At 37.3% G+C, this 14,202-nt stretch overlaps 1 protein-coding gene across 1 annotated transcript in view; it reads right to left on the bottom strand.

Moving 5' to 3' along the window:
- The window catches only part of LOC132129137 (laminin subunit alpha-5-like), a 69,162-nt gene that overhangs the window by 1,055 nt on the left and 53,905 nt on the right, over positions 1-14,202 (bottom strand). The window contains exons 74-78 of the mRNA XM_059540604.1: positions 9,069-9,258; positions 8,837-8,983; positions 7,844-7,991; positions 7,611-7,741; positions 7,334-7,427 (exon numbers count right to left, since the gene is read on the bottom strand). Of these exons, the coding sequence (XP_059396587.1) occupies positions 7,334-7,427; positions 7,611-7,741; positions 7,844-7,991; positions 8,837-8,983; positions 9,069-9,258 (710 nt within the window). The remainder of the gene's footprint in view (positions 1-7,333; positions 7,428-7,610; positions 7,742-7,843; positions 7,992-8,836; positions 8,984-9,068; positions 9,259-14,202) is intronic.

Here is a 14,202-nt window from a genome sequence, read left to right as displayed (position 1 = left end):
ATGATAGTTTTCTCAAAATAAGTAAAATGCACATGAAGTGACACAGAGCAGTTCTAGAAATTATGTTTATGTGCTCGTGTACTCCTACAGTATATTGAGATGGCAGAGGTTGAAAACACTGCGAGCTTCAGTAGGCCTATGTGTAGTAAATGAAACCATGTCTTTGCCATTAATTTACAGGAGGGGCAGACTGGGAAAAAAATTCAGACTGGAAAATTCAAACTCATACAAACAAATTCATGGACAAAACTATTTTTTGTATGGACCTGACATAAAAAAAGGTTTAAATCTTTAATTTGGGGACATGCAAAGTAATTAAAAGTTCTCTCCTGAACTGCACCTTCACTTCCATTTTTCTCTTCAGTCTCTTTATTTTGCTCTGTTATCCATCTCTCTCATGACTTTAATACTCAAGATTGAACAAAACTATACTTTACAATACAATACTCTACAATACTACAATATCTTTATAGAAAAATCCTAATACTGTACACAAGTCATGTTTTTCCCTTACAAAAATTAACCTTGCTTTTATTAGCCTATATAAAAGTAAAATAACCTTGTTTTGTTTTTTTGCAAATGGATTTGTATTTATTTTTAAATAAATACATTTGTAAAATAATTTTACATTTTTGGTTACCACAGTTAAACAATAGTAACCATTTTCTCTGGATTTATAGTTAAATATTAAAATGTTAATTTTCGTAAGGGTTGTGTTGTTGTCTCTCGTAGCTCCCCCTAAACCTATAAAAAAAAATCTGAATTTTTTTCAGCTAAATTCCTACTGTAACATTACAACAGATAATAATGATGTCCTTTATATAGTATTTTGAGTGATGGCTGATGAGCAACGTGCTGCTGCTTGATTAATTAAATATAAAAACAAAGACAAAAAAGCATATTTACAGATTAAACTGACCTAAAACCCTGAACAGTAGTTCTGCTTCTCTGCTCCAGCTGTGCGCTTCCACAGTCCACTCTTTTCTCTCTTGTTCTCTCGCATTGATTACTCTGATTGATTACATTGATTGAGTCTGATCCAACCCGTTTGGCGGAGGCGCGGAGAGCGCGCGAGTCATGACTAACAATTCATGACTTATTAGAGATTTAATTATCAAATGGCGGATTCGCAAATGATCGCTTTAGTATACAATAATGATATTAAATAGTGGGGCAAAATCGGCTGCCAGGCCACCGGGAATTGTCCCGGTTCTCCCGGTGTCCAGTCCGCGCCTGATTTCCACAGACACGCAGAATGTGCAAGTCATATATTGCATTTTTGGGGCTTGATATTCACAGACACTAGTCCATGTCATGTTTTGATTCAAGTGTACTGACCTACTTTTGATTTAGTTATCCAAAATGTGGCATATTCCGTCCGCGTTAGGCATTTCGTTTTTATGACTGGATTCTACGAACCAGACTGTATTTCCGCATCCCGGAAATTATTTGGGCGGTATGTCTCAGAATTGCCAGTGCAATTTGGGAAAGAAATCAGTTAAATCTGTACGTGGATGTGTGTAAATATTCAAATGTAATCCCCTTTGTAATCGTTAAAAATTTCATAAGTAACTGTAATTTAATTACTCATTTTTTCGTAGTAACTGTAACTAATTACAGTTACAATAATTTTGTAATTAAATTACGTAACGCCGTTACATGTAACTAGTTACTCCCCAACACTGTATATAATATCAATATTCAAATGTGAAAGTATATAGCAAATACATTGTATATGACTTTGGATGTTTTCACACTTCACAGTCCTCTTTAAAAGAAATGAACCCACACCCTTTAAATGGATCAAGGGGTGAACCAAGTGAAAAAGTACCCACTTTTCTTTGTTCAAACTGTCTCTGATCCTGAAAGAGGACTCTGAACCTTTTTTGGGCCACTTAAGCAGTAAAGGTGTCTCAGACCTCTTTGTGTTCAGACTGTTGTTTTTTGGATCTAGTCCAATTCAGAGTTTGATGGCTGACCCTATGGCCTCCAAAATTATATCCTACTCACTTACAATGTATGTGCCTCACTAAACAAGAGATTTGTTTGTAAAGATCTTTACAACATCTTTTGCACCAAAAAAAGTGTTTTGTACACCTTTGTAAAAAAAGAAAATAGGCAATATATATATTTGTCTGTTTTCCTTGTTTATATAATCATGTTTAAGCACATTGAAGACATTATGGGGAAAAATATATTATATATATATATAATAAAATATATTAAACTGCTATAAATTTTTAAAGTACAGGTATCCTTAAAAGCAGCATTCAAGTATGGAACAATCAAATGTAAAAAAAAAAAAAAAAACTGAATATTATTCACAGTATGAATAATATAGATTCTACTGATTGTCTTTTCAGGCTTTTGTACTAGAACTCAGTGTTGGGAAGGTTACTTTGGAAATGTAATAGGTTACAGATTACAAGTTACCCTGTTTAAAATGTAATAGTAGTGTAACTTTTTCAATTACTTTATTAAAGTAATGTAACTAATTACTTTTGAGTACTTTTTGATTACTTTTCTAAATTTGTGAAAATTAAAGAATAATAAATAAAAGCATATACATCAACTTAAATACAGTTATCTAATAAGCATGTGACGTATTCTGTGTAATAAACTCCTAAACATTGGTGTTTTTGCTGTCTCTTTGTATATGATGATAGTTTTCTCAAAATAAGTAAAATGCACATGAAGTGACACAGAGCAGTTCTAGAAATTGTGTTTATGTGCTCGTTTACTCCTATATTGAGGCGGCAGGGGTTGAAAACACTGCGAGCTTCAGTAGGCCTATGTGTAGTAAATGAAACCATGTCTTTGGAAATAAAAACCATGGAAAAAAACCATGGAAAAAAATTCAGACTGGAAAATTCAAACTCATACAAACAAATTCATGGACCAAACTATTTTTTATTTTATCTATTTCTATAATCGTTTATCTAACGATTTTTATCTATTTTAAATCTTTAATTTGGGGACATGCAAAATAATTAAAAGTTCTCTCCTGAACTGCACCTTAACTTCCATTTTTCTCTTCAGTCTCTTTATTTTGCCCTGTTATCCATCTCTCTCATGACTTTAATACTCAAGATTGAACAAAACTATACTTTACAATACAATACTCTACAATACTACAATATCTTTATAGAAAAATCCTAATACTGTACACGAGTCATATTTTTCCCTTACAAAAATTAACCATGATTTTATTAGCCTATATAAAAGTAAAATAACCTTGTTTAATTTTTTTTTTTTTTTTTTTTTGCAAATTGATTTGTATTTATTTTTAAATAAATGCATTTGTAAAATAATTTTAAATTTTTGGTTATCACAGTTAAACAATAGTAACCATTTTCTCTTGATTTATAGATAAACATTAAAATGTTAATTTTCGTAAGGGTTGTTTTGTTGTCTGTCGTAGCTCCCCCTAAACCTATAAAAAAATCTGATTTTTTTTTTCCGCTAAATTACTACTGTAACATTACAACAGATAATAATGATGTCCTTTATATAGTATTTTGAGTGATGACTGATGAGCAACGTGCTGCTGCTTGATTAAATAAATAAAAAAAACAAAGACGAAAAAGCATCTTTACAGATGAAACTGACCTGAAACCCTGAACAGGAGTTCTGCTCAGGAGAGAGAGAGAGTCCTCTCTCTCTCTCTCGCTCTCTCTCTCTCGCATTGATTACTCTGAGTCTGATCCAAACCGTTTGGCGGAGGCGCGGAGAGCGCGCGAGTCATGACTAACAATTCATGACTTATTAGAGATTTAATTATCAAATGGCGGATTCGCAAATGATCGCTTTAGAACATTCGGCAGGCAATTATACAATAATGATATTAAATAGTGGGGCAAAATCGGCTGCCAGGCCACCGGGAATTGTCCCGGTTCTCCCGGTGTCCAGTCCGCGCCTGATTTCCACAGACACGCAGAATGTGCAAGTCATATATTGCATTTTTGTGGCTTAATATTCACAGACACTAGTCCATGTCATGTTTTGATTCAAGTGTACTGACCTACTTTTGATTTAGTTATCCAAAATGTGGCATATTCCGTCCGCGTTAGGCATTTCATTTTTATGACTGGATTCTACGAACCAGACTGTATTTCCGCATCCCAGAAATTATTAGGGCGGTATGTCTCAGAATAGTCAGTGCAATTTGGGAAATAAATCAGTTAAATCTGTATGTGGATGCGTGTAAACATTCAAATGTAATCCCCTTTGTAATCGTTAAAAATTTCATAAGTAACTGTAATTTAATTACTCATTTTTTCGTAGTAACTGTAACTAATTACAGTTACAATAATTTTGTAATTAAATTACGTAACGCCGTTACATGTAACTAGTTACTCCCCAACACTGCTAGAACTACAGTGAAGCACAGATCAGTATATTGATACACATGCGATTCCTTTCCCAGAAGAGTACATTAGATTGAGACAAAACCAGCTGTGTTTATGTGAACTATGTTTTTATTTTGACAGTTTAAACATAATAGACGATAAAGAGGATGTAGTACTCCCGCGTTAGGATGTGTGTGCTCGTAAAACCGTGTATCATAAATGTCTCTATCGGAAGCGGTTGAAATTAAATTAAACGAGTGTACGTTGTGAACTAATAACTTGTAGAGATCTGACAGAAGAAGCAGCCATTAGGAACAGCTGATTTATACGAAGACATCCAATGACCAAACTATGACGGAATTCGCGAAAGGAAAAATCGAGTGTTCATAATACAAGTTTTTAGCGAACCGTACCTTTGGCCGAATGCGAACCTTACTCAGACCACCTCCCGAGAGTGTGAAAACACCCTTGAGTGTATTTTTTCCATAATATGGAATTCGGTAGATACCAACAACTTTTTGGTCACCAACATTCAGAATAACGTTGTTTAACAATAGAAAGATATTTGCGCAGGGTTGAAACAACATGAGTTTGAGTAACTGGGTGAACTAACCCCATCTGACCTGTGTCCATGTATTTCTATACTGTTTGTTGCCACAATTTGTTTCCCCCTTATTTCTAAAATACTATCTGGAATATTATTTCACTTGTTTGAACACTTGAATTATCAGTAACTTGAACTGAGACATATCTAGTATTTTAGAAGACTAGTAATAATAGTAAACAGTTTATCGATCAGTACTTTTTACTTTTAATACTGAAGCACACTAAAAAATAACGTACTTTTACGCAAGTAAAATTTAATATGAGCACTTTTACTGAAGTACTAGATTTATGTACTTCGTCCAACATTGGAGAAATATAACTAACATTAAGTTCTAAATATGGAACCAAAAGAGTCTCAATAAAGATAAATGCACACACTACATTCACATATGCACACACAGGATTCATACATGCACACACATGATTCATAAATACAAACACAGGATACACACAAAATTTACAAATGCGCACACAAAATTTAAAAAGCACAGAAGATTCACAAATACATACAAAATTCAGAAATGCACACAAAATTCAGAAATACACACACAATTCAGAAATGCAAACAACATTTACAAATGCGCTCAAGATTCACAAATGCACAGGACGAGATTCAGAAATGTATTTCTGATGCACACACACATATATCTTGATTTACAAACTGCTTGCGGTCTGTGAACTTCACTGCATTTCACTTCCTTTTTTTTTAACAGGGAATGATCTGCAACCAATCAGATATCTCCCTTCTTTTAGCCAATCACAAGAACGCACTCCACGTGGGGGATTGTTTACTTATAAGCCATTCACATGAACGCGCTCACACAGCGCGATATGCCTGTGGTGCAGCATATTATAGCCTACTTATTTATGAAATTGTATGAAAATACAGATGTTTAGATTACAATTCAGGTTTATTTTTTATTATTTTTTACAAAATATAAATGTAAAAATGTCTCAATACATATAGCCCAGTGACTGCAGAAAAAAAGTTAACCATGGATTCATAAATTTGCAATAGGCAATTATTTCATTTTATTTAAATGACACAGAAATAAAATGAAAGTAATTTTAATGAAAGTAAAAAAAAAATTACACCTTTTTGAATATTTAAATATATCTAAATATTCTTTTGGATGCAATATAGAAGTCACTTTAATTATAATATTCGGTCCCTACATGAAGAGAGAGTCAGTGGTCCGCTGCCAGAGGAAAGTGACTCTCCGACTGCGAAAAGTGGGTCTCCGGCTGCGTGAGGAAAGTGAGTCGTTCGCTTAGGAAAGTGAGTTGATCGCTGAGTGAGAAAAGTGAATCGTTCGCTGAGGAAAGTGAGTTGATCGCTGCGTGAGGAAAGTGACTCGTTCGCTGAGGAAAGTGAGTTGCTCACTGCGTGAGGAAAGTGAATCGTTCGCTGCGTGACTCGTGAGGAAAGTGAATCGTTCGCTGCGTGAGGAAAGTGAGTCGTTCGCTGCGAGAGGAAAGTGAGTCTTTCGCTGAGGAAAGTGAGTTGATCGCTGCATGAGGAAAGTGAATCGTTCGCTGAGGAAAGTGAGTTGCTCACTGCGTGAGGAAAGTGAATCGTTCGCTGCGTGACTCATGAGGAAAGTGAATCGTTCGCTGCGTGAGGAAAGTGAGTCGTTCGCTGCGTGAGGAAAGTGAGTCGTTCGCTGAGGAAAGTGAGTTGATCGCTGCGTGAGGAAAGTGAATCGTTCGCTGAGGAAAGTGAGTTGCTCACTGCGTGAGGAAAGTGAGTCGTTCGCTGCGAGAGGAAAGTGAGTCGTTCGCTGCGTGACTCGTGAGGAAAGTGAATCGTTCGCTGCGTGAGGAAAGTGAGTCGTTCGCTGCGAGAGGAAAGTGACACACAAATGCAGTGAAGTTCACAGACCGCAAGCAGTTTGTAAATCAAGATATATGTGTGTGTGCATCAGATATATATTATATATAATACATATGTATTATATATAATACATTTCTGAATCTTGTCCTGTGCATTTGTGAATCTTGAGCGCATTTGTAAATGTTGTTTGCATTTCTGAATTGTATGTGTATTTCTGAATTTTGTGTGCATTTCTGAATTTTGTATGCATTTTGTGGATCTTCTGTGCTTTTTAAATTTTGTGTGTGCATTTGTGAATTTTGTGCGCATTTGTGTATCCTGTGTGTGTATTTATGAATTATGTGTGTACATGTATGAATCCTATGTGTGCATATGTGAATGTAGTGTGTGCATTTATCTTTATTGAGACTCTTTTGGCTCCATACTAAATGCCTTTGGTTTCCAAATAAAATAAATACAAACAACCCTATTTTATAAATTCTGACCCCAAATAACATGCATTTTTTCAAACAGACCACAAGTGTTTGTGTTTTTCAACACTCACTTGCAATAGTGTGCCAGCCTCCATCACAGAGAGACTCTTCTGGTGTGAGACTGACTGAAAACTCTCCACTGATGCGGTTCACCAACACAGTCACCTGCACAAAACAAACAGACACTTCAAACTGCTGTACGGACTCGTCCCACTGACCTTCAGGGAGCAGCACCAAACCTAAAGGAAATATGTTGATATTCTCTGAACTATCCTTCGAAAATGCTTGAACCTCGTAAGAGTTACGGGGAACTTATTTCATGTATATGTGTGAGTGCATGCGTGTCACCTGGCCCTGGTTTAGGTAGAGACTCAGCTGTTGAGTTTTATTGGCTCCAGTGTGCAGCAGGAGCCCAGAGTCTGAAACCAGACGCACCTCCAAATGGATCTCGAGGTCCTGGTCTAACACCAGCGATTCGTCTAACATGAGAGAGAGGTGTATTTTCCACCATCTTTCTGAATGAAATCTGAAGTGTGTCTGATGGTTTGACTGATTGCTCAGGTGATGAGTTGTTGGCTCACCAATGGTCAGATATCCTCCCTGGCTGGAGAAGTAAACCCCGGGCTGGAGGGGCTTCTGGTAACAGGGTGTCACTCCCACACTGAGAGAGGGGCTCTTTGACGGCACCTCGTTCAGTTTCAGATCCCGCACACAGCCAACAAAACCAGCCTGAAAGAGATAAATGGATAGAAAGAAAAGTCACATCACATCACAAAGGTGTATCTCTGTTCAGATCTGTACAGAAATATGATTTCATACTAGCAAAACAATATTATATTAAAACAATATTCAAAATGTTTTTATTACATTCTTATGATTAAATATTAACAATATAATACAATATTAAACAATATAATATTCACAATAAAATAAACATATTTATGTTCGTACTAAAACAATGTGGTAACTTTTGTTTTTTTACAATAAAATAAAACAACCTTTGTGTATTTCATTTAATATAAAAAATACAGCAGTAAAAATAGTTCAAGCTAATTAAAAAAAGAGACCGTTATCTAAAATCTGTGTGTGTGCTTATTAGAGCATCGCATTATTAGATTAGCAACATACTGACATCAGAATGAATTGTGAATCTAATCTCTTGTAAGCTTTGCATTATTTAATACAATTTTATAAAGGTTTGTCAAATAAAACGTGATGGATCAAGACCCGTATTTCAAATAAAATAAAAATAGCAATGAAATAGTTAATGAAATTATTCAATGTAATTTTTTTTTTCACCAACCATTTTTGATGCCAACATCAAAATCCTATTCAAATATATAATTATATATAATATAATATCATATAAAAATCAAATATCTAATATTAAAATAAATGTGTGTGTTGTTTTTAAAATAAAATATGATTATTTTGATTAAAATAAAATAAAATAAAACACGGTGGTCTGAGAACAGCATTTTAATGACAAAAAACAAGCAAAAAAACAAAAAAAACAAGCAGTGACGCCAGGGCAGTTGACTGGTTTTGAGCATGGTGTGTAAGACAGTGTTTACCATAGCTGCGCTGTGGTCTGAGGGAAGTCCACCAATATAGAGCGGAGCACCAAACACACTCTTCCCTCCGCCCTTCACCTTCTTCCTCTGAGTGTCAATGCCGTCCGCTGTTAGAGAAGCCCTGTCAGCCTCCACTCTCGCAAACACCTGCACCATTTCATTGTGAAAATGAGAGATATGGGGGAAAATAAAATCACAATTTGTCTAAAACATGTCTGACCCACATACGAACCGTGTGCCACAGGCCATCGTTGTATTTCTTTTTGCTGCGTATGCTGGTCTTCCTCTTTCCGCTGTTGACTATTAGCATAAGATTTCCATCAAGCATAGAAAGTGTCATGATACTCTGGTCCTTCCCTCCCGCCACAAGGAAAATCAGTCCACTCGATGAATTCACACGCACACCCACAGAGATGTGTGGCCTGCAGATAGTAAAACAGGCATGTCATTTTGCCATTTTTGGTTGATATAAGTAAGGCTGTAGTAAGGTGTAGTAGATAAAAAATCGAATCGAAATCACGATTTGATAAATTGTGATTTGCTAATCGCAAAAGCCTGAGATGTGGAAGCGATATTACTCCATTCCAGAGCATATGCATGACTGTCATCCTTCAGTGACAGTCTTACTAGCCAATAGAGTGAAGGCACCTCCGTTCTCCCCAATCAGCTCTGCTCTAGCCAACTGTGTAAACGGCCACCATTAAAAAAAAGGAGAGAGACAGAGTGGGATTATGGCATCTACAGGGTCAGATCAATAGTTAGGGAAATTAAAACTTAAGAAAAACTTTATGTAATTTAATCTTTGAAAAGACAGACAATGAACAAAAAAGATAATTTACAAGAGCTGCGTCACAATGCATATCAAGAGGATCTCTTATTGCATGTTCACTATTCCCAATTCAGAAGACCGCACACACAGCCTGTGTCTCTGAATGCTTCTCATACTCGCTCCTCTCTTCCCTACCCAGCGCGAATCCCGCGTCACGGACAAGCCGTTCACACTTGCCGCACCAGAGACAGTTTCACGCAGCCCGTTTCGTAAGGCTCGATTTGCGAGCGGCCCTGCACCTCTCCACGAGCGCATCTGGCAGTATGGATGAGGCTTGACGCACGTGCGCAACCTGCGTCGACTCGCACCTGGCTCTGCGTTTAAAACAAATGTAAATTCAGTCTAACTGCTTGCTAATTTCACTTGAATGAAATGAAACATTCAGCACATTTTCCACTTGTTCTTAAAATCTCAAATACAGTGTAACATGTAATACTTTAATAATTGACTAAAGAAATACAGTTCTTTATTTATATAAAAAATAAATCTTTCCAGTGAAATTCAGTAACCAAGATAATTCTATAAAAGTAGTTATACCATTATAATTTTTTTATACACACACACACACACACACACATATATTATATATATATATATATATATATATATATATATATATATATATATATATATATATATATATATATATATAGAACCCCTCCCAAAACACAATTGAAAATTATTGGATAAAACAACAGAAATTCCTATTGGAATAATGCCAAAAACAAAAAGGAATTTTGTAATGGTTTCATGGAAACTGTAAGAATTTTTTTTTTTCCTAGTTTCCCAGGTTAATGAAACTCATACTGTGCTGCACAATATTGACAATATTGAGCTGAAGCTTGACTTTGCAAATGTAAAATCGCAATAGCTGTCAAAAAAAAAAATCGCAACTAGATATTTTCCCCATATCGCACAGCCCTAGATATAAGTGACATTTTTTGGTCAGTACTGCATATATTATAATGATTTTAAATGTTAAATTAAATTATTAAATTTAATTTATTAATGATTTTATTAATGATTTTCATACAAATTTCCCATTTTTTATATTTAGATTCCCTTTGCGGTCATCTAGCACTCACTTAAAAGTTGAACAGTTAAAATCATTAATTTAAGAACACAAATGTAATCTCAAAATAAAATAAAAAAAATCATACTGTACAATATAATGATGTGATGCCTAATTTCAGTTGAAGCATTTAAAACTACTGAATACATTTTTTGTGATTTATTTTTTTCATACAACATAGTATTAAATTCAAGTCGTCGATGAGGTGCCAAGCCATGTGACCTGGCCTTTCAGCGGAACAGTGATTCTGGCAAAGGGACGTAACGTCTCTGTTCCCTCTTTAAGGGAATGAGGGTTACATAAGTAACTACACGTTCCCTTTCAGTCAGTCACGTTCGACTAACGTCAGAACAGACTGACAAAATTGGGTCCCTTACAAAACACCAAAAATGGCTGTCTTCCAGTGGCCCATGCAAGTGATAGCACCCTGTCGTAAGGTCAGCACGAGTGAGGGACTATACTTAACACAGAATTCACTGGGTAGCATATTCTCGTTGGAAGTATGCCTGCTCGTTGGAGGACTTACAAGGTACATACCAACCGCGTATCGGTGATACACATGAATATCTGAAGTACCCAGCCTGCAGGGTGGAATGTTTCAATGACAGAGTCGGCAAAGGTGGCATGCCAAGGGAAGACACATGCTACCGAGAGACTTAGTGTGGAAATACACACAAGGGATTGCTTGAGAGGGGAATCACAACACATGGAGGCACTAGTTGAACACAGTGGCTGACCGACAGGACATGCAGGTAAGTGCCCAACACCAACAGTTCTGGAGGAACCCAAGGTCTGAACTGTAGAACTCACCTGAGGAGAATAGCGCACACATCCAGTCCGTGGAGTGGAATGGTGGAGCAAGCAAACTGAAACCAAGCAGGTCCTGATCACTGGCCCGAAGGGGCAAGTATGCAGGATGGCATGGGCTCTACACAGAGATTATATAATCTTGCAAATGTGTTAGGTGTCGCCCAGAACGCAGCTCTACAGATGTCTGTTAGCTGATCTCTTAAAGGAGTGGTGGGAACTTAGAGCACGTTTCTCAAGATAACGTGAGAGTTAGCCGGCCTGAATTCCAGGCACGCTTCATCAACTGAAAATGCCTGCAAGTCCCCGACCCTCTTAACCAATGCCAAAGCAGTCAGGAGTGCAGTTTTTAATTATCAGTTGCACTGACAGCAAGGGTTCGAACGGAGCTTTCTGCAGAGCGGACAACACAACTGTGAGATACTAAGAGGCAACTTGTTGAGGGCGAGGTGGATTTAGCCTCATGGCCCCTTTCAGGAACCTGATGACCAGGTCATGCTTCCCAAGAGACTTACCATCAACAGGATCATAGTGAGCTGCAATAGCAGCCACATAGACCTTCAGGGTGGAATAAGACAGCCTTCATTCCAACCCTTCCTGAAGAAAGGAAAGCACTGACACAATTGGGCATTTCCAGGGGTCTTCACGACATAAAGAATACCAGGTGATGAAGAGGTTTCACTTCGGAGCATAGGCGTGTCTGGTAGACAAGGCCTTAGTCAAAGTGATGGTAGCTACCACCTGAGGTGGCAAGGTACCTAAACTTTACGTGACCCGTCCAGAACCCACTGATGTAGGTTCCAAAAGTCGGGACGCGTGTGCCAGAGGGGCCCTGTCTCTGAGGTCCTTCCTTAGAAAGATTTGCCAGGGAGGGGCTGTCGCAAGGAGTACAAGTTTGCAGAACCAATTCCAGTCGGGCCAATAAGTTGTAACCATAAGGGCATGCTCTCGTCCTCCCTGATCTTGCACAACATCTGTGCAAGAAGTCTCTCTGGAGGAAACATATATTTGCACAGGTCCAGCTGCCAGCTGTGTGCCAGAGCATCTGTGCCAAGGATGCCCTCAGTCATGGAATAAAACAACTGGCAGTGGGAATTCTCTCGAGAGGCAAACAGATCTATCTGAGCATCTCCGAAGCATTGCCAAATCAGCCGAACCGACTGGTTATGGAGTCTCCATTCCCCGGGACGAGACCGCCGCATTGAGAGCTTGTCAGCTGCATGATTGAGTCTGCCTGCGATGTGAATGGCAGGAAGCGACCTCAGATGGTGAGCGAGTTGCAACATGCAACGCCCTGATGGTTGATGTATGCTACGGTCGCATTGTTTTTTTTTTGAGTATTTTATTTTTCCAGTTTTCAATTTCAGAATATACATGAAAACACAAAACACACAACTCCAAACCCCTTCCCCAACCCACCCACGAACTGGAAAGAGAGGAGAAAAATAAATAAATAAATTAAATTAATACATAACGAAAATAATACTAGTACTAATAATGATAAAATGAATATCAATTAAAAAAAAAAAAAATTTTTCGAGAGGCAGAGAAGACAACAGTAAGCACTGACAACAAAGAGCTTGTAAAAGCTACAACCCGTCCATCATAGGAGCTGACAACGTGTCCATATATGCTAAATATGGCTACCATATCTCTGTAAAAGTATTATAGTCATTCCTGAGTATATATGTAATTTTTTCAAGTGGAAGGCAGCTATTCATTTCTGAAACCCATCTTCCTATGGAAAGTTGAGAGTCCGACTTCCATGTGATAGCGATGCACTTCCTTGCAACGCACAGGGCCAGTGAGAGGAACCTCTTTTGAGCTTTTCTTAATCATGCATCGATATTTGTAGTATCTCCTAATAAGCAAATTTGAGGATCTAATGGGAGATGTAGTACTAGGAGTTTGGTCATGATGTCAGAGAAGTTGTGCCAGAATGTGTTAAGTTTTGTGCATGACCAAGTGCAATGTAGGAATGAACCCTCTTCTATACTACATCTAAAACACAGGTTAGGTATCTCAGGTTTATATTTATGTAATTTATGTGGCGTAAGATAGGTTTGATGAAGAAAGTTATAATAAGTCAGCCTGTACCTGGAATTAAGAGTGGCAGTTAAACTTTTTTGACACAATTCAGCCCAGAGCTCTGTACCCATTGTCACACCTAAATCAGACTCCCATTTCTTTAAAACCTGGTTTTAAAGCATCATCCATCAAGAGAGAGTACACTTTTGAGATAAAACGAGGTGTGTTACCCTCATGAAGCAGTTTTTCCAGTTCGCTGAGCATGGGTAAAGTCATTTCAGGTCCCAAAACAGATTTAAGAAGTGATCTTAACTGTAAATAACAAAATAAGTTTCTGCTGGACAGATCATATTTCCTCCTTAGGTCCTCAAAAGACATTAGGCATCCATCCTTATAACAGTCCTCCAAACGATGAATCCTTTTTTGATGCCACGTTTCCAGGATCTTATTATCCACTGACATAGGTATGAGTTCATTCTGTTTCAATGGTGTTCTAGGTGAAAATATATTTTTTAGTCCAATATTTTTCCGGACTTTATGCCATGTTTTGATGAAATGAGACAAGACAGGGTTGTCCGTTCTTCTGGAGATGGTTGAAGGTGTCCATTTATAGATAAAGTCTGCAGGAAC

Source organism: Carassius carassius, chromosome 46, assembly GCF_963082965.1.
Source record: "Carassius carassius chromosome 46, fCarCar2.1, whole genome shotgun sequence".
Classification (NCBI taxonomy): Eukaryota; Metazoa; Chordata; class Actinopteri; order Cypriniformes; family Cyprinidae; genus Carassius; species Carassius carassius.
This window is presented reverse-complemented; position numbering and strand designations above follow the sequence as displayed.